This window comes from Caloenas nicobarica, chromosome 1 (genome assembly GCF_036013445.1).
Source record: "Caloenas nicobarica isolate bCalNic1 chromosome 1, bCalNic1.hap1, whole genome shotgun sequence".
NCBI lineage: Eukaryota > Metazoa > Chordata > Aves > Columbiformes > Columbidae > Caloenas > Caloenas nicobarica.
Genome location: NC_088245.1, coordinates 46058326 through 46077920, shown reverse-complemented (window position 1 = coordinate 46077920; position 19595 = coordinate 46058326). Strand labels below are relative to the sequence as shown.

Sequence of the window (19595 nt, the reverse complement as noted above, 5' to 3'; positions counted from 1 at the left end):
ATGTTCATGCTTTAGTTTATATTAGAGCTGCCAGCAGGCAAAGATGAATCTCTTGGTAAAGCACATAACTTCATCTATTTGAAAGCTTGTACTGATCAACATTCGGATCAGAAATAAATTGACTGACTCTCCACTCCCACTCTGTGCGCTATTACTAAATCCAAACCTTTTGTCATGACCTAGATTTGGCATCTTCCTCCTCTAAAATAGCACACTTTTTTTTGTTACTCCTTGATAGGGGGTTACCTCTACCTCAAAAGATTTAATTTATGCAGTTCTTCTCAAACTCACTTCAAAAAACCACCTGTGGATGGCAGTATTCACAAGTGTCACCTAAACCATCGACCTGAAATGCTGCAGCAATTAAAGGAAACACACTTTATTTCGAAGTTGTTACATTAGCCTGAGTGGTAGCGCCCAGAATTGGTTATTATAAAAAAAAAAATGCAAATATTAAAAAATTCAAATGGGGGAAGGAAAGACTTGGGCTTTAGTACTCCCGCAATAATTAGAAGCTTTGAAAATACGTATTGGGTTGAAATAATTCAGGTTACTAAAAGCATAGCAAGATATTAAATCTGAAATTCGGTAAAAATCCCAGGTTTGCTAAAAAAAGAAAATACAGAAGTACTTCAGACGACAGACAACTATTAGTGCACAGCATAGGATCCAATAGGAATAACTAAAAACCATCATGTTGTGATTAACGCAAATAATTGAGTAACAGAACAAAGCCATGACAAACAGGGCTAGAGGGAAATTCTGCTCTAACACTATAATGTTGGGATGCACTTAGGTCTTCGTAGTCCTTCTGAACCCATCAGCGAAATTTCTCCCACCACGAAGAAGAGCAAATAAACCAAAACTATTATTTCAAAACTTTTCGTACAGATCAACAGTCAGACAAGTAGACAACGAAAAGATTTATTTTTTAGTCTTCAGATACTTGAAGTTTCAACTGTGTTGCTAGAAAAAGAAAGCTGTGCACAAAGAGCCATAGCATCCACCAATTAATTTTCCATGTTTTTGAATTCCGTGACTGACAAATTATTACATCTCAGAACAGCTTTTTTGTGTGTTCTAAAAATTGCTTGTAACAAAACCATTCTGACAACTCCAGAGATTTAGCAATTTTGCTGTTTTACTTGGAAGTGCAAAATAGAAAGTACTGAACCTGATTTGGAAAGTTCATTTTAAGCTTAATTAGTACCAAAGCAGCAGAGCATTTAACGGCATAATCAAGCGCGCATATTGGCAGTTTGTGGAATCAGTCTTTTCTTTCAGCAAGAAGAAAATTCCAAAAAAATCCATAAATTTGTCACTGATCTTGTTTCAAGTCTTTGCCCACAAGCATTGAAGTAACTGGGTGCATTGAGGCTCTATGCTCCAGAAATGTCTTGACAGCCAGATCTCGAGACTTGTCAAAATTGTAAAGGTCCCTGGAAAAGAAAGAGGGGGGGAAAACAAAAAAAAAAAAGAAAAAAAAAATCTCACCATTACAAAACTCTATGAAAACAGCACAATGGGGATTTTCTCAAAGTTTTACTTTTCCCTTGAAAGCCTCACATTAAGGTGCACACTGGGAGATTATTAAAAAATGTCAGCAAGTGGAGAGCGACTCTGAAGATAAGCTTTTTCACAGTATAGAGAAAATTCTGTATTATATCACTTTAAAGCATAATTTATGTAGAATGGCAAGTATACATTCCACTATACTAACAATGCCAACAGCCTGAGCTCCTACAGTTTCGAGATTACTTTTACCTGAACAAGGGTCGAGTAAACTTCATCCTGCCCTGATCTGTTGCCATTTTTAGAGCCAGAGGAATAGCTTCTTCCCACTTGGACCTGATGCAGAGGCGCAGCCATCTGAAAAAGAAAAAAAAAAAAAAGAAAAGAAAAAAAGAAAATTTACACTTTTATTTTCAATTGCAGTGGTTAGTTATGATTCTGTTCCCATAAATACCTTGAGCAGTGCTGTGTCATCATGAGAATGGGTTTCTAGCTAAATTCAAGATAAAGTATTTAGTGTCTGACTAGCACATTACAAAAGTGGACTTTTCTATAAAATAGGAAAAAAATGCTTCAAATTTTCTCCAAAATGGTCTGATTATTTTCTGTAGCTAAGTTTTTTTTTTTATATTATAGTAGTGTCCCATTGCACCACTCAGAATTAGAGCTGAATGATACAGCACTTGTCACATTTGACCAAGTGATTAAAAAATAAAACCACAACAAAAAATCCAAACAAAATATTAACAGCAACTGGAATGTGCTTGTTTTGTTTTAAAAATAAGAAGAAATTGACCTTGTTACAAGAAGTAGAAACTATGTTGTATGTTTAAAATACTTAGCTTTGTTAATAAGAAACAAGGAACTCTAAGTTAGTTATGGCAGAATAACTGTCACTATTGCAAATGTATCTAAGTATATAACATCAGCGAAACATGCAATACTTCCAAGATATTTGCAAAGATTACTTACGTCCTCAACAATACCTTTTTTTAACAGGCAACATGTAAACACAATGTGCAAATATAAAATAGAAGAAACCAGGATGGCACAAGAACCACGCCATTTAGCTAGAAGCATTTCCTACTTGTTTAGAAACTTCCTTTGATACTTACTTCTTTTTGAGGAGACAAAAGCTTTGTGATATTAAGCATTGAAATATGACAAAAAGTTCCAAATTGTGTTGAAAAAACACTGGCACATCAGCAGAACTGATTAGGTAAGTTCAGGAGACCTGTCGCTGGCTAAATTTTTTAAAATATTTTGCAAGCATGTTTGAGTCACAGAGATGCTCGCTTTTGCGTTATCCAATACCACCCCCCAAAATAAGTTATCAGGTCATCAGGTTCCTTTGCTAGCATGACAGATGAAAACAAAACCGATTTATAAGTAACAGAATAACCACTCTGGTAAGCATAATTGCGCAGGCACTTTCACAACAATCCCCAACAACAACACTCCCCCAAACACCTGCACCAGTTCTGTACAACAGTCTGTCTCAGGCCACTTATGAAGCAGGACAACTTGTTTTATGAAAGCATTTAAGATTAGAAAAATGCCCCTACTAGAACAAACCTGAATCTTATTTCAGAATTGTTTATAGCATTGAAGTCATATACTTCCTGCATTCGTTTGACATGTGACACTGGAAGAGGGGCCTGAAAAAGGAAATTGCATAGTCAGAATAAGCCAGAGGCAACACTTCCATCCACATACCTCAAAAATAAACAGGTTTGTTCAAGATTGACACTACAAAGGAATTAAAAGCTTATCATGACAAATACTTGTATTTACTCCTTTCACCTTCTCATAGTTTTAGGGAAGGCACGAGGAATAAATGTCAGCAAATTCCTACATCCAGTACTACCAAAACACTCAAAACTGGAAGTATTTTTATTTTATTTATAGCTTATTTGCTATTACATCAAATACAGACAAACTCAAGCACCTTATGATTTTGGTTTTTACCTTTCAATCCACAATACTCTACATGTTGCTTATTAGCTGAAGAGCCAGACATTATCAGGGAGGCACAGCTGAAGGTTTTCATAACTATGTATGGTGACAGCAGCTCATTTTAGCAAAACTTAAAAGAAAATGGACAATTTAATTCCAAAGTACACTTGGGCTTCTGTGTCTGTTTTTCTGATATCTGAATCATGTTTCCATAAACGTGAACTCACCTCCAGAAGTAACTGTGCCAGGAATTCAATCAACTGATGAGATGACATTTCCTTCAGGTCTGCTGAGCTGAATGAGCCCAAGTCACACTCTTTTGCCTAAAAGAGAATGGTTACTTAAGTTTTTAATAGGTATTTCAAAGCACAATCAGGTGTAATTTTTTGTTTGGATATCTGCATTTACTATTGAGCCATTCCACATAAAAAGGTACTGATTTGTATTTGTGCAGGATGTTACAAGAATGGGAAGGGAGGGACTTAAGCTACTGTCTGACATTTGGTATTCTTCAATTTTCACTTGTTTTATCTCCACTGATCCTTCTATCTCCACTGTCATTCTGTTAAGTGAAAAATCAAATACTTTGCATATAAAAAGTAACACTGAGAAGAAGAACGTTGAAGATAACATACAAGTACAGTGAAAAGCCACAGAGCCAACAAAAGGAAGGTATGACGAACTCTCTAGTAGTTGTATGAGTTTTACGGCTAAAATTATGAGAGAATTGTACGGTATTAGCTACTTATTATGATTTATGTATTTTGGTTTTTGATGAGAAATGCATACTAGGCTCCAATATAATGTAGGGGAATGACTGCTAATACAATATAATCGGTAGAGATACCCTGGCATTCATTTTTAAATCAAGCCATAATATCATGGTTTCATAAAGAATATAAGAATATTCTTAGTTTGGTTACTACATCCATATAATAAAACTCTGGCTCTATGTGTGTGCCTTGCTGAAGTACGCACAGCACTTCGTGTACAGAAGTCATAGTGAATCCACAGACTCTACGATGGAAGGCTACTCTATGAAATGCAAAACCCCTGGCAGCCATATTCCACCAGAAACAGATCCTGTCCCGGGAAATTATACATTTCAGAAGAGAATGGTTCACTTTGTATAAAGAAAACTAGCTTTTCAAGATACAGACACCTCAGTATTCTTTAACCACTCACTTGGATCCATCTTTGGGTCAAGGCAACACAAGCATTTGACAGTGTCATATCATACCTGTAAAATATTAAAAACGAAGGATCACACTTTGGAAACACAAAAAGCTCCTGTAATACTTTTACAAGAATGCTTAAAAATTATTTTCAGATGGCTCCACAGTTGTTTGTTGTAGGCTTCAACTCAAGATTGCAACACAATTTATAAAAGATCTATTACAATGAAATATACAAAAAGTATCAGTGTCAAGTATTTCAGTATTCTTGTGCATAGGTGACACTACCTCTTGATCCCAGACATTCCTAAAATGATCAATACTTCTGAGCATATATGCTCATACATATATTATAGCTTATAGCTGGGAAGAGAATATTTTTGTAGCAAACTGTCAGAAAAAATAATCTTTCCTGGCAACTTTCAAAGCAAAATGAATTTCTACCAGAATAAAAAATTGAAAATATTAACAGTGTCATTTTTTTATCCTATATGCACATACATCAATTTCTACACAGTACTAAGACATTTTCTAATAAAACTTTTGTGGGAAGACTTTCACCGTGTTTACAAACTGCTTCACAATGGTTTGGAAAATCGTGTGCAATCTGGAAAAGGAAAAGATGAACTATGAAAGAACACAGCTTACGTAGGCTTCACTGGTGGCATTCCTGGAGCATGAAACCAGGCATTCCAATCAACTTTATCAAGAACATCTACCTACAAAGCAACACAAATTCTTATTCAATTTTAAATGTTATTTTTAGAGAATAGCATATCCTATGAAAACTAGTTTCAATTCTTCTTTTTTTTTTTTTAAACTTCTCTCCAAATAACCAATTACTTCAAAACAAAATATTCCCTACTAGGAAAAAAAAAAGCATCATAATGCAAACCCATCTTCATAAGATATCAGACTACATCATATTAAGATCTTGAGATAAAGAAAAGAAAGATAAAGAACTAGTTCCTTAGCGATGCCATAGTTTCACACAACTAAAAGGTTTCAAGCAATTAGTTTTAAATACTACCCAACCTTGTCCTTGAAGTAGGAGTACAAGAACTTCTTCCAGTCCTCGGTTATTATGCTCTTATAAGCAAACTGCTGAATGTAAGCCTTCAAGAAGCCAGTGAAGACATCTAACAGTTAAAAACCAAATTGTTTCAGTGTTTGAAATTAAAATGGGAAACAAGGATATATGAAGTCTGACTAACACTTACTTACCTGGTCCTCCAAGAAGTTGTTCAAGGTGAAAAAGCAAAGCAAAGCCTTTCTCGTATGGAACAGATGAATAGGCAGCATCAGGATCTACTCCATCCAGATTAGGGGTGAGGTTAGTTACAGGATTTTTATCTCCAAGAGTATTTATCTGTGACAAAGACACAAGAAAATATATTCATCTAGGAAAACTAGCACTCTTGGAAATCACTACTAATCCTATTTATTAAGGTATAATCCATCCAAAACTAAGATGGCCTCATTTCAAAGCATTATTTCTCATTCTTATTCTGGAAGTTCTGAATCTGCACAAAATATAGTTTACTAAACTTTTTTCTCATTTTGTTTTATCAGTGTCTGAGCACATATCACACAGAAAGATGTTAAAATCAATCACCCAGTGCTCCAGCTGTCTCAAAGCAGTTAATTACTGTCATGTCTGTCACAATGACAAGTACCTGATAAACTATATTTATCCCTTTATTAACAAACTAAACTACTTGATATAAATGGGTGGCACAAAGCATAAAATGCAATGAGGAAATATTCATAGTAAATCAGGTAAGCTGCACCACCAAACTGAATGAGGGCTGGAAATATCACAGGCTGGAAATCTGAAAAACTACAGTTTAACTATGTTGTCTAAACACAAAACTAAACAACCCTCCTAGACAGCAAACAGATTAGGAATATGCTCAATTATCACATAGTACACAGGAAAAAAAATCAGTTACTTGCATGAGGCATTGGAAATTCTAATGGTCATGCTTGCAGATAATTTTGACAAGCTTTCAACTGCTTACCAGGACGCTAACAGGTAATATTGCCATTTAGCCATACCCAGAACAACTGGGAGTCTGTAGAGATGTTCATCCTTACAGAATAGCTTAGAACAGTTCAAAAAGCTTTTATCTCAGAGCACATTAAGCTATTAACTTAGAAAGAGATCATACACCTTGTCCATCCTCTAATAAGAAGGTGTTACGAAAGCTAACTAGACAAATCCAGTTGGTGGCCAGTCACGAGTGCTGGTTGCCAGGGCTCGGTATTGGGGCCAGTTCTGTTTAATGTCTTTATCAATGGTCTGGATGGCGGGATTGAGTGTGCCCTCAGTAAGTTTACAGATGACACCAAATTGGGTGGGAGTGTTGATCTGCTGGAGGGTAGGATGGCCATATGGAGGGATCTGGACCAGCTGGATCGTTGGGCTGAGGCCAATTGTATGAGGTTCAACAAGGCCAAGTGCCAGGTCCTGCACTTGCGTCACAACAACTCCAGGCAGCACTACAGGCTCGGGGAAGAGTGGCTGGAAACTGCCTGGCAGAGAGGGAGCTGGGGGTGTTGATTGACAGCCGGATGAACATGAGCCAGCAGTGTGCCCAGGTGGCCAAAATGGCCAACAGCATCCTGGCTTGTATCAGGAATAGTGTGGGCAGCAGGACTAGAGAAGTGATCATCCCCCTGTACTCAGCACTGGTGAGGCCCCACCTTGAATACTGTGTTCAGTTTTGGGCCACTCATCAGAAGAAGGACATGGAAATACTAGAGAGAGTTCAGAGAAGGGTGACAAAGCTGGTGAGGTACCTGGAGCACAAGTCTGATGAGGAGCAGCTGAGGGAACTGGGGCTTTTTAGCCTGGAGAAAAGGAGGCTGAGGGGAGACCTGATCACTCTCTGCAACTACCTGAAAGGAGGTTGTAGCATGGAGGGTGTTGATCTCTTCTCCCAAGTAGCAAGTAATAGGATGAGAGGAAATAGCCTCAAGTTGTGCCAGGGGAGGTTTAGATTGGATATTAGGAAAAACTTCTTCACAGAAAGGGTTGTCAGGCATTGGAACAGGCTGCCCAGGGAAGTGGTGGAGTCACCATCCCTGGATGTGTTCAAAAGACGCGTAGATGAGGTTCTTAGGGACATGGTTTAGTGCTAGAGTTAGGTTATGGTTGGACTCGATGATCATGAGGGTCTCTTCCAACCGAAATGATTCTATGAAGTCTTATTTGTGGGAAACACATGAAATGAGTTTTATTTTATTTAGATATATGCTTAAACAAAGTTATCGTAACTTTAAAAATATTTACCGTATTCTGCAGTTCCCTCCAACCTCCTAGGGCCTGGAAGTGCCTGAACTGCTCACCAAACAACCGACCACCAATCCTGCGTTCCAGGTATACAGTATGTCCCTCATTCAGCCTGGAAATACATTGATAAAATCAGCACTGGTAGGATGGCATAACAAAATTAGTCTTCACAGATTAATTTTAAAATAGGATATGTACTGCATTGAACATTGCACCTACCAAAAATGCTCCCATGTTTTGTTTGTCACCAAGTTTCCTGTCCAGCTGTGAGAGATTTCATGAGCAATAACCTAAAACACAGAAAACAATGACGGATCTACCATTTACACTTCTCTGGAAAAAGAACATCAAAATCCCAACAGAAAGAAAAAAATCCTAAGGAGATCTCATTTACTACACTACATTCCCAAAGCCAGTTAGCATTAATAGCTCTGTTAACTTATCCATATAAATTTTATTTAGAGGACTAACACTATTCTACCGAATCTTTTCCAGAAATAATTTTGAATGTCCAGCCTTCAAGTCATAGAGCCACACTGATCAACAAAAATAGTTCCTCTGGTAGCACAGTGTAGGTACTTTTTTATGAAATCACATTTCAGAAGACTGGATCCATGTCAAGTAACGGACTAGTACTGCTTTCTCACTAAGCAACTTCTGCAGTGCTGGGATGTTCTAAAATATTAAGTATGAAGAAAAACAGTCACCTCTAGAAGAATAATGATTCAAGATAGATTAAAAAGTATCAGTGTCAAGTATTTCAGTATTCTTGTGATACGGAATTTTTTTAATCAGTCTAGCAGAAAGACATATGAGAAAAAAATAACATTCACGGTACTCAGCTTTCCAGAAAAAATAGAATTTACTCAATACTGATGATTTTCACTTTAAAAGAAAACTACACAATGTGAGTTCTAGTGCATAGACAGGTATAGCTATGTCTCCAGTTTTCTAGCGTTTACTCAGAACTAAAACTCACTTTTTAAGACTTCTTGAGTTACTGCCTTAACTTTTAATTCCCCCAATGAACATGAGACCAAGTTTTCAGGTATCTATTACAAAGCAATGTAAGATACAACTTCAAATTGTGTCCTACTTGAGGACATGAAGCTATTTTGCACTTACATTTGATAGAGATCGATCGCCTGCCTGAAAAAAAAAAAAAAGACAAGGCAGTTGTCAGTTTAAGCAAACCTCAAAATATACCACTTAATGCAGTTTCATGTATGATTTGCAAGTCCCAAGGAGGCAAGAACATTTAGAGTTCTTTCTAGGGGGAGGATTAATCCAATTTGGAGATTGATATCCTTCACTTGATGGATTAGGAAGCCCTAAGGAAAAGGTGAATTTTATCAGTGTTACTTACCAAAAGTGTTGGAGTTACAAAAGTAAGACAAGGATTCTCCATACCACCATAAGGAAAAGAAGGTGGCAAGACTAACAAATCATACTGTCCCCATACATAAGGTCCTGCTAAATCTTCTGCTACTTTCAGCATAGCTTCAGCCTGGAACAAGAATTCATATTAGTTTCTAACATGACTTCTGACTAAAGAAACTGAACAAGTTATAAGCTATTAATCCCACACTTCCTTCTCTTTCACCTTGGGATGTCCCCCATGCAAAATGAGTATAAGACTGTATCAATATTAACGTTCAGTGGTAGTTTTGTGTTGTGATAGAAGAACAGCTTTTTTGGGGGGGGTTGAAGTAGGGAAAGGAGGGCTATAGATAAACAAAACACTGAACTATAGTCTGTTCCTTTTCCAATACTATGTGAAAAAGTCAGTTTACAAAACATTTTTTGTCAGTTACCCACCTCAGCAAATTCATAGGCCGATTTATCCACTAGCTCCTTTTCAGCCCACACCAGTGTCCTTGGGCCAATCTTTCTGTTGAAAGTGAAAATGCCACTAAGACTCTATGAACTGGAAATAAGTCTATGGGAAACTAATTCGGAGAGCATACGTTTAACTGTGCTCGTGAGTAACCCATGTTGCTGAAGAAACTCATTAGAGACTCTTCCTCTCTTTTCACTCCCCACTGCTAAAGTAAAACTTTAGAAAGAACAAACCACACATGTCCACTGTTCAGAACAAACAAATAGGAAGCACATCTACAGATTTTAGAATGCTGTAAAGCTCTAACATAAAAGCATTATTATGGGTTAGATTAACACATCCTTGTGCAGATGAACAACGAGGCTGAAGCTATCATTTTCTACCTTTTGTACATGACAAAGCTTATCTGTTACTGGAGAAAAAAGATACTGTCCCCTGAGCTAGAAAAAACCCTTAAGTGGTTCAAATAAATTCCAAATTCTTCATGGTGTTTCTTTAACTTATGGCAAAATATATTCTATAGAAAAAAATGATGCAAGTATGAATCAAGATACCTACAGTTTGATGCAAATAAACAGATTTATTGAACCCCTAAGACCTTTTAAAACTAGAAACAATACCAAGAAACAAAAAAATAAGAGATAACTCTGAAGATTTATTATTATTATTATTGTTTGTGCAGATTCACTCACCTGTTTTCTAAAGCTCCAACCACTAAAGCAAACAAATAGCAAGGTATGGGAACCTAATGGAGAATATGAGAAAAAAAGGAATCTTATTTGTAATGCGAGATATCAACACAACTGATTCACTCAAAGGAAAATAAAGGTATATAAATAAAGAAGCGTGCACATTTCCTCCAGTTTCCTGCCCTATGTTATAACAAAGGCATTGTTTTTTCTCCCCAAAAGACATTCCTGTATCTACAAGAAGTATTTGTTTCATAGATGTTTCATGCAAAGGCCACAAAATTGTAAGCATCGTCTCTGTTTGAAAAAATCTGCACATATAAAAGCATAAAAAAATGCCACTGGTTTGGTTACTGTTCAAAAGACAGACAGTTTTCCATATTCATTCTAGTTCCATTAAATACTATGGAAGGAAAATTTAAGAAATGATGCTCAGATAATGGGCAGTTGTATCACACAGAAAGAAGAGCTTTAATGAATTTAAGTAAACAAGAATATTTAGGGATACAAAAAATTCAGCAAAAATCAAAACATATAAATTTGGTTTCCATGATTGGAATGAAAATAAATTCTAAATATTTGTTACTTTAATTAAAAAAAAAATCCAAAGTATCTTTATATAGAAATGCTTTCTCCCAGTGCTCTGAAAACAGAAGGGGATAATACAGCCGTCCCTGTAAGAGTTCCATTTTATCTGACTAAACAATGTTAAATTAGTATGACTTTAAATCATAACTACTCCAAGACAACATCTCAAAAAATGTTATTCCACCATTTATCATCCCCAAACCATTTCAACAGCACTCATTAAAATACACATCATATGTGTTTTAATTTTACATATTAATCCACAGAATACATAATTGAAAAGATTTACATCCATTGACTTGTGTTATAGACAGGTTATTAAAAGTTTGTCAGTATCTCTCTACATTTTAATGCCCAATTTGCTAATCTGAAGTTTTGAAATTAATTCAAATCCCAATGCTTGCTGGGTTATAAATTCATTTTTACAGAAGCTGCTCTCCACTGCACTTCTTACCAGCCTGGCCATGCAGGACCAAAAAAAAAAAAAAAAGTAGTTTTAGGTAAGCTCTGCACACATACATACCCGAGAGTTTGTTGCATTTATTTCTTTCATCTAATGAAGCACATGCCTTCTCTAGCAAGTCAGTCTCATGGTTTTGTCTGTTGGACGATGCGTACGTCTTTTTTAATGCATTTGTCTTTTTTCGTTTATGTATTTTGTGCTTAACACATTTGACTTTTTTTGTTTAATGAAACACATGCCTTTTCCAACAAATTAATCTAATGGTTTTCTATATGAGAAAGTGTAGTATAATTTTGATTAGATTAAATGTTATTCCTTGTACAGGTTCACCCAACTTATCAACAATGTATTTCCAGATAACATACAGCTCTGGATAACATACCACATAGAAGGCTTACACACTAGACTGAGAGTGGCAAATGTTCTGGCTCTCCAGAGAAGGCAGAACACCACATATTGAAGAACTCACACATAAGGTGACAATTTTTTTTTCTCTCCCCTCCCACCCCTCTCAGGTTTCATGCAGCAGCCAAATCAACCCAACAGCTGCTGCAGTTCAGAGTAAGTTCCCCTCTTCTCTCCCATAGTTACACAATTCCGTTCCTCCTTGCATTTATTCAGACCCTCAGCAGCCCAGATCAGCTTGCTAAAACAAATTTCTTTTTTAAACTTATGTTAATTTTTATCTGCTTGTTCAGCAAAATGAACTAGCGTCACCAAGAGATCCTATAAACATCAGAACTGTAACCCAAAAAGCTGCGAGAACAAAAAAGCCAGGACAGTAAATTGAGACTGTCACTTTAGGAACAGTGGAATCATTAAACTAGCTGAACCACTTAATAAAACTTCATCCTGAGACAGTAACTTTTAACCTCTATTGTCTGAATTTGCTTAACTTCAAGTTAAAATCAGTTCAAATTTTCAGCTTCACTGCTAAAATCTTGGTAAGCTTAAAATTTGCAGGATCTGTTTTTCAAAATTCACTCCCATGTTATTCAAGTCCACACATTATTTCCCAAGAATCAGTGCAGACACGAAAGGTTTTGACAGTACTAGCTTTGAGTATACTAAACATTTTCAAAACTCAAACTTGGCTTTTCTGGCAATGCCAAAATGACAAGTAAACATCACCAGCACCAACTGGTTGACTTTTCAGAAGTGGAGATTTGGAACACCTTGTATGTCTATAGTGGCAAAGACATACTGTAAGTCATGTGATTTATTGGTGGTATCAAAACCGTATCTGAAGTGCTTGTGAACTGCAGGCAGTGGGAATAAGACCTTAGGCACCTGTTTACTAGCTTGGAGCACTTACATTCTGACTGAAAAGATATATCTTCCGACTGCTGTCCTCTGGGTCAGGCATCTCTCCATCACGATTTGCACTCATAAGAGCCACCAACTCTTTAGGAACGGATATCTGAAAGGTTACCCGACTATGAGGAACTCCAGTGGCACACAGGATTATACAACATACTAGAAGCCGCAACAGCAAAAAGAGTAGCCCAGATTTGTTCTGTTGTTAAGTTCTCCCCCTCAAGTAGAATACAAGGCATATAGAAAATTTTGTCTTAAAGGCTGGCAATAATTAACCAACCAGAAAGACTACTTCTGAAGAAAGCAAAACTTTTAAACTTCTGTTAGAGTACCGAGTTCTAATGTCACATTGCACAACTTGCTTTTTGCTTCCTTAAAACAATCCGACTATTTATGCCAGGACTGCAAAGATCCCCCAGCTATGCACCAGAATATATTACTTTAGGCATAGATTAGAGTAATTTCAAGTATTTTTACTTTACAACACTCTTTGTTCTTTTACTGTCAGATTTTCCTGATTTAAGAATGTATTTCTTTCTACTACAGCACTTTTTTTTAATCTTTTGGAAATAAAGATATACCTGAATGAAAAAAAGAGATTATAGATATATAAAAGAAAATGGCAAAGCCAGAGAAGTGCCACTTTTGGCACATTAAGCTAAAAGTCAATATACTCTATTTTAGGCCACATGCAAGCAGCTACGTAAAAATAAAATTTCACCCATTGTAGTAGTTGTTTTTATTTAGACACAGGTGACTTAGGTTCATCTACCTCTGCATAGTAGGTTAGTTTCACAGCAGGTGTATCTTGGCATGGAAAGATGGCTCTGCAGTGGGTAGCCTGGAGAGGAAATAAAAAAGATAAAACAAAACAATCCTTCTAATGCAAAGGACTAGAAATAAATCAAACCAATATATTACATTGGATATCTATACAGCTCCTCCAGAGAATTCATTATCTACAAACCAATACATCTATCACTTACAGCAGTTTTCATAGTTAAGGCTTCTCTAAACGAAATAATGGCAGGTAAGGCAGATCATTAGCCATGTATATTGATTGCAAAGGACTGCATGTTCTTCGACAAGAATACTGGAGAGGGTAAAGCCATTCTGGAATTATTAAATTGCAAACATATCAAAAAATCTCAGCAATATCCTGATTTATTGTTTCCATTTAGGACCTTTGACACACACAATTAGAAGTTCTGGGTTACTGTATTTTCCCCTACCTGCCTCCTTCTCCAGCTCTTCGGAAACCAGAGGGAATTATTATGATATGTAAACAACAAGTTTAAAAAAAAAAAAAAATAGTCCACTCAACCTGACACTGGCTGAAGAGATATGGGTGTTTCTTTCCAGAAGTTTGCTCTGGAGTAAACCATTGGAGAGCTGAAGACTTTGGAGAGCTTTCGAAGGAGATTTCAATAATTGCTTCTTGTCCCCTGTGTAAGAGAGAATAAAGTCGGACTGTTTTGACACAACTCCCGATTGCTACCAAAATTCATCCATAAAGATTTCCAGAAAATAGGTCTGCAGCATTGTCTCAAAAGCACTAAAAATAAGAACAAGTAGCATATTAAAATCAATTTTTCCTTTTCAATTATGATAGTAAAAACCAGCTGGTTTATTTCAATTTTAACATCCCAAGACACTTCTATTACTGTTTTTACTAACCAGAAACTTTTCCTCTTCTCTCTTCATGGAGAACATGAACTTGTTCTTTAAACTAATGGACCAGTCACAAACATATAGTTTTGTCACAACTATCTAACATGGTATTCATTAAATATAAAAAGATCCACCGCAATACGCAAAAGTGAATAAAGCCTATAGAAGATCATACGTGCCTTAATAATATAGGATTTCTGTACTCCGTAAATAAAAAAAAATGGAAATTTTCAGTTGATGTTATGTTCTGTAAGTATGATCCTTAAATAGAAAAAAAAAAATACTGAAAATAGCAATTACTGGAAAACCCTATTAACAGTAGGTTAACAAGAAAAACTAAAAATGTTCAAATTTCATTCAGGGTTTTACAACTGGTGGAAAGGAAAAACTAACAGCTCAAAAACGTATCAAAACCATCACTGGCACAAAAAGCACATAGAAGCACTCGCTTCTGTTATCAGAACATTCCAGCTTATACATGCAACTCTCTGGAATTAACAATCCAACCATAAATCTGAACAAACTTCAGTTGATCAGAGGAGTTGGCCCCTAGATAAGGTGACCAGGTATACATATCTGGTTTACAACCAGTATTCCAAAGTACATATTCAACAAGAAAAGAGAAAATAATTTGTATCGCCATAAGGCGCATTGCTTACTGAACAGTCCAACTCTCAGTTATAACTCCTACCCTTTCCTATCACTGTTTTATTAGGATTTACATGGGGGACTGTATCTCACACAACATTATAAACTCTTATGATCACAGCTCATAACTCCCTCTTTGTCGCTTTTTTTTCTTACAAGGAAATCTAGCAATTAAAAAAAAGCTGAAAGTCAAACAAAACAAACAGGCCTATGTTTCTGCTGTGGTCTGTTTGAGCATTTCTTTTGTTCAGTTTCATATCAGATCATAAGTGTTTCTGCAGAAGGGACAGCTGTTGTACGACATTCCTTTCTCTTCCACATTGTGTGTTTCTAAACTGCACTAACTCAGAGAACAACAACAAAAAAATTACAAACCAGACATGAATTTGTAAACGTAGCAACCAGTTTTGAAAACAAAACAGTAAAAAGCAACTTAGTATACAACTTTATTCAAACAAGGGAATCTCCGTATACAACTACAGCTTTCAGCTTTGGCGTGTGCGATACCATGGAGTTACAACATACAAAGCAAACTGCCAAAAAAAGGTATCACAACTTGGCAACATCTTTTTATTCCATGTAACTTAAGAGGTAGATTATGTTTAAATTCATTTCTCATCATGTTGCCAAAACTCAAGTTCCAGTTTTTAGGGACTTGGACTTAGAAACACGTTTTCAAATAATAAGTTTTATTGTATCGACTACACTATCTAACCACAGTGGTAACCTGCAGTTTTATAGAAAAAGGAAAACAGGGTCTTCAACTTCATATGTGCCATACTGCAGCAATTCTGAACATGACAAAATTCAGGTTGTTGAAGCAAAAAGAATATTACTGATAAGCAGCACTGGGAAAATTGTGATACATTACACATTTCACTACTTACTTTAGCAAGTAGTTTCATACATGACATATGACTTGGAGACTGATAAAAATACTCCCAAAGTTTTGGCTGCCTAATGAAAGCCAAATATTAAATTCATCTACTAGCCCACATAGGAAACAAATGCAACACCCTAATTTACAATTCCCTTTGCAAGCTTTACACAACAACCTTGCAGGCAGACAAACAGCTTACACAGTGCATTTTGGAAACACCAAAAGGAACAGGCAGAAGTGTATACCTTCTTAGTTCAAAAGGCAGCGTGATTTCCAGGGGGGTCCCCTTGAAACTGTGCTTTTCTCCAAAAACAAATTTTGCATCCTGTCCATTTACGGTCACTTTAAATACCTGTAGGTCTTTTGTATCCAAGACCTATAATGAAGAATATATTACATACTTGCTAAATATTGTAACAATTAATGTAGCACTCATCGAACCTTAAACACAAGTCTCTCTGAAGGAAAAAGTATTTACTAAGAAAAACCAGAAAAATTGAGTAACTATGTTGAGTAGCGGGAACCATTTTAAGAGAGCAACACTGAACTTAAAAAACTGGAGTGGGAAGAGGAAGAAAAACTTCTGACCATGAAAGTGGATACCTGAGTTTACTAAGTAAACTACAAAGGTAAAAGTCTCCATAGGGCTACTGTGAAATAAGGAGAATGACAGAAGAGGTCCTGCCAAGGCTTCCATCCTTGAACTTGCCACTATGAATCAAGACTTTCAGACAACAGAAGATGAATTAAACAAGGCAGCACTCTCATGTGCAGCTTGAGGGAAGTTCTGCTCTTTACTATTAACAGGATGTATTTCTTCCTCAAAAATCAGTGCCAATCACAAAAGGATTTGATGGAGCCAGCTTGAAAAAAAACACCACAAACCTCAAACTTCTCTTTGCATGTAAAGGAAAGCTGAAGAGGTGTATACGTTTATTTGCATAGCCAGCCAAGAAAGTAGCTGGCATACTATAAACACAGGGGGAAAGGCTATAGACATAGCTTTTCACTGGTTTATTCCCATCTTTATGGTTCCCATCTGCTATGGTTGGACTCGATGATCCTGAGGGTCTCTTCCAACTGAAATGATTCTATGATTCTTTTCAGCAATGAGCTCTTCACCATTTTAACAGGAGAACACCTGTTTGTGCCCTTCCCTTACACACAGCGCTGGCTCGAAGCACGACGAGCCTCGGCTGCCCAGGGGCCGCGAGGTGCTGTCAGCCGGGGGTGACGGGCACGCCGGGGCCGCAGGAGAGCCTGGCCAGAGCAGGCCAAAGGGCGGAGGAGGCCAAGGTGGCGGCTGACAGCAGCTGTATCACAGAATCACAGAATGTTAGGGATTGGAAAGGACCTCAAAAGATCATCTAGTCCAATCCCCCCACCAGAGCAGGAACACCCAGATGAGCTTGCACAGAGAGGCGTCCAGGCGGGTTTTGAATGTCTCCAGAGAAGGAGACTCCACAACCTCCCTGGGCATCCTGGTCCAGTGTTCTGGCACCCTCACTGTGAAGAAGTTTCTTCTCATATTTAAGTGGAACCTCCTGTGTTCCAGTTCGTACCCACTGCCCCTTGTCCTATCACTGGTTGTCAGCGAGAAGAGCCTGGCTCCATCCTTGTGACACTCACCCTTTACATATTTATAAACATTGATGAGGTCACCCCTCAGTCTCCTCCAAGCTCAAGAGCCCCAGCTCCCTCACCCTTTCCTCATAAGGGAGACGCTCCACACCTCCACTGTAGTGTGAGGGAAGGCAGGACCGCGGGGAGACGTCTGAGGGGAAGCGACGCCGAGGCGGGAGGAGACGGGGCGTCCCCAAGCACAGACCCCGGCACCCCCCCCTTCCCTCAGACGCGGCTCCGGGGTCGCCCCTCACCAGCCGCCCCCCGCGCGGGGGTCCCGCCCGCACCCCGCCGTTACCAGGCAACGCAGCGGCTCGCGCTCGGCGCGCGCGGTGAGGGCCGCCGTGCCCCGCAGCGCCTGCGCGCCGAAGTCCACGCGGCAGCGCAGGTAGAGGTGCCGCGTGAGGCAGCGGGAGGGCGAGGCGAAGGAGCACGGGTCTTCCTCCGCCGCCATGGCTCCCGCGCCGTCTGCCCCGGTGCTGCGCGGCTCCGGGTAACCCCGCGGCCGCCCCGCCCACCGCCGGGATGAGAGGGGTCCGTGCGGCGGCCCCTGGGAGGCGTAGTTCCGTCCTCCCCGGGAAGGGCGGGGCAGCGCGCAATGAACTACAATCCCCGTGGTGCACTGCGGGGTGTGCGCGGGGCACGCCGGGAAACGCGGCCGAGCTGTGTGCCTGGAGAAACCATATGGTGGCTGGCGGGGAGCTTCTTGTCGTACAGTTCCTCGTTAGTATAGTGGTAAGTATCCCCGCCTGTCACGCGGGAGACCGGGGTTCGATTCCCCGACGGGGAGGTACACGAGCTTTTCTTCCTTCCTTATTCTCCCCGCTGTGGTGTTCACCCCAGAGGCAAAAAGCAATTCTTCGTGAAATCAACGCTGCTGCCAGACAGCCGCTGGAAGAATACCGTGATTTTAAACCAGGAAAAAGCCACAGCCGTTGCCTGGCTGCCTACCGTCTATGGGCCTGAGGCAGCTGGGGGCCAGCAGCGTTTTACAAGCTCAGCTGCTTAACGAAAGGGGTGTGTGGGGAACGTATTTTCATATTTAAACGGCTCAAACAGCTGAGCAGGGCAGCTAACTAAGCTGCCTGAAAACTTTCACCTGTTTTCTTAAACCAAGATGGGGAAAAAAACAAGCTCACCAAAACCTGTGAGGTGGAAACAATGGGAAGACTGACAGGTCGAATGGATGTCGTGCATAAGGGAAGGTGGGAGGCTGACGACAGTCTCCTGGCCCGTGGCAACACATTCTAATCCTCAGAGCAAGAACTTCAGAGCCTGGGAAGCCAGGTTGTGCCAGATCCCGGCCTGAGCCGGTATGTCCAGCCAGCGGGCCGGTGCTGCCGGCTGCACCAGTTCAGCGCATTGCAAAAACTGTGAGGCTCCAGCACCCCTGCTTGCATTCACTTGGTATCCTTGGAAATACTTTCTTAGGCACTGCACACCCACCCTCCATCCCTTTTTTTAAATCCTTCTGCCAAAAGGCATTATTTATTTATTGATTAACATTTTAGCACAAGGATACCAAAAGAGATCTCCTCCCTTCTGTGGGGGGACAGCAGATGCTGAGCAGTAATTGCGGCCACCTATATTTCTCTTTCTCCAAGTCAGGAAAGATCCCTGCCACTGATCACATGTAAAAGGCGTGCGGAATTAGGACCCGAGACAAGAGGCTGAGGCACCCGGCCGCGAGGGGCTGTGCGTGCCTGGCGTTCAGCGCGGGAGGCATAGACGACCGTGCTCCAGCCCTGGCTTTGAGCCCTCAGACAGTTTCGGTGAGATGAATTTGACACCCTGACCCGGGCATTGAAAGCAAATTATTCTGTACCGCAGGTGACCTTGCATCAACCACACAAATGCAGCAGCAAGTGCTCAAGTGAGGACATCCACAAGAAAAATTATCTCTGTGTAGTAAGAGTTAAGATCCAATTTAACAGCAAA

The 19595-nt window shown here is 39.1% G+C and overlaps 1 protein-coding gene and 1 non-coding gene across 2 annotated transcripts; one reads left to right on the top strand and one right to left on the bottom strand.

Moving 5' to 3' along the window:
* Window positions 1-908: 908 nt before the first annotated feature.
* On the bottom strand, window positions 909-18177 carry LTA4H (leukotriene A4 hydrolase). The gene is made up of 19 exons (XM_065657744.1): window positions 17956-18177; window positions 16280-16410; window positions 14160-14280; window positions 13608-13676; window positions 12834-12938; window positions 10471-10523; window positions 9757-9829; window positions 9305-9445; window positions 9064-9087; window positions 8158-8228; window positions 7939-8050; window positions 5868-6012; window positions 5679-5782; window positions 5292-5362; window positions 4654-4708; window positions 3696-3791; window positions 3088-3170; window positions 1765-1869; window positions 909-1439 (listed from the first exon to the last, which is right to left on the bottom strand). The coding sequence occupies exons 1-19, from the start codon at window positions 18109-18111 to the stop codon at window positions 1319-1321; spliced, it is 1836 nt and encodes a 611-aa protein (XP_065513816.1). The 5' UTR covers window positions 18112-18177; the 3' UTR covers window positions 909-1318.
* Window positions 18178-18375: 198 nt separating this feature from the next.
* On the top strand, window positions 18376-18447 carry TRNAD-GUC (transfer RNA aspartic acid (anticodon GUC)). Its single transcript has one exon. It is a non-coding gene; the product is annotated as a tRNA-Asp (tRNA).
* Window positions 18448-19595: the final 1148 nt, after the last annotated feature.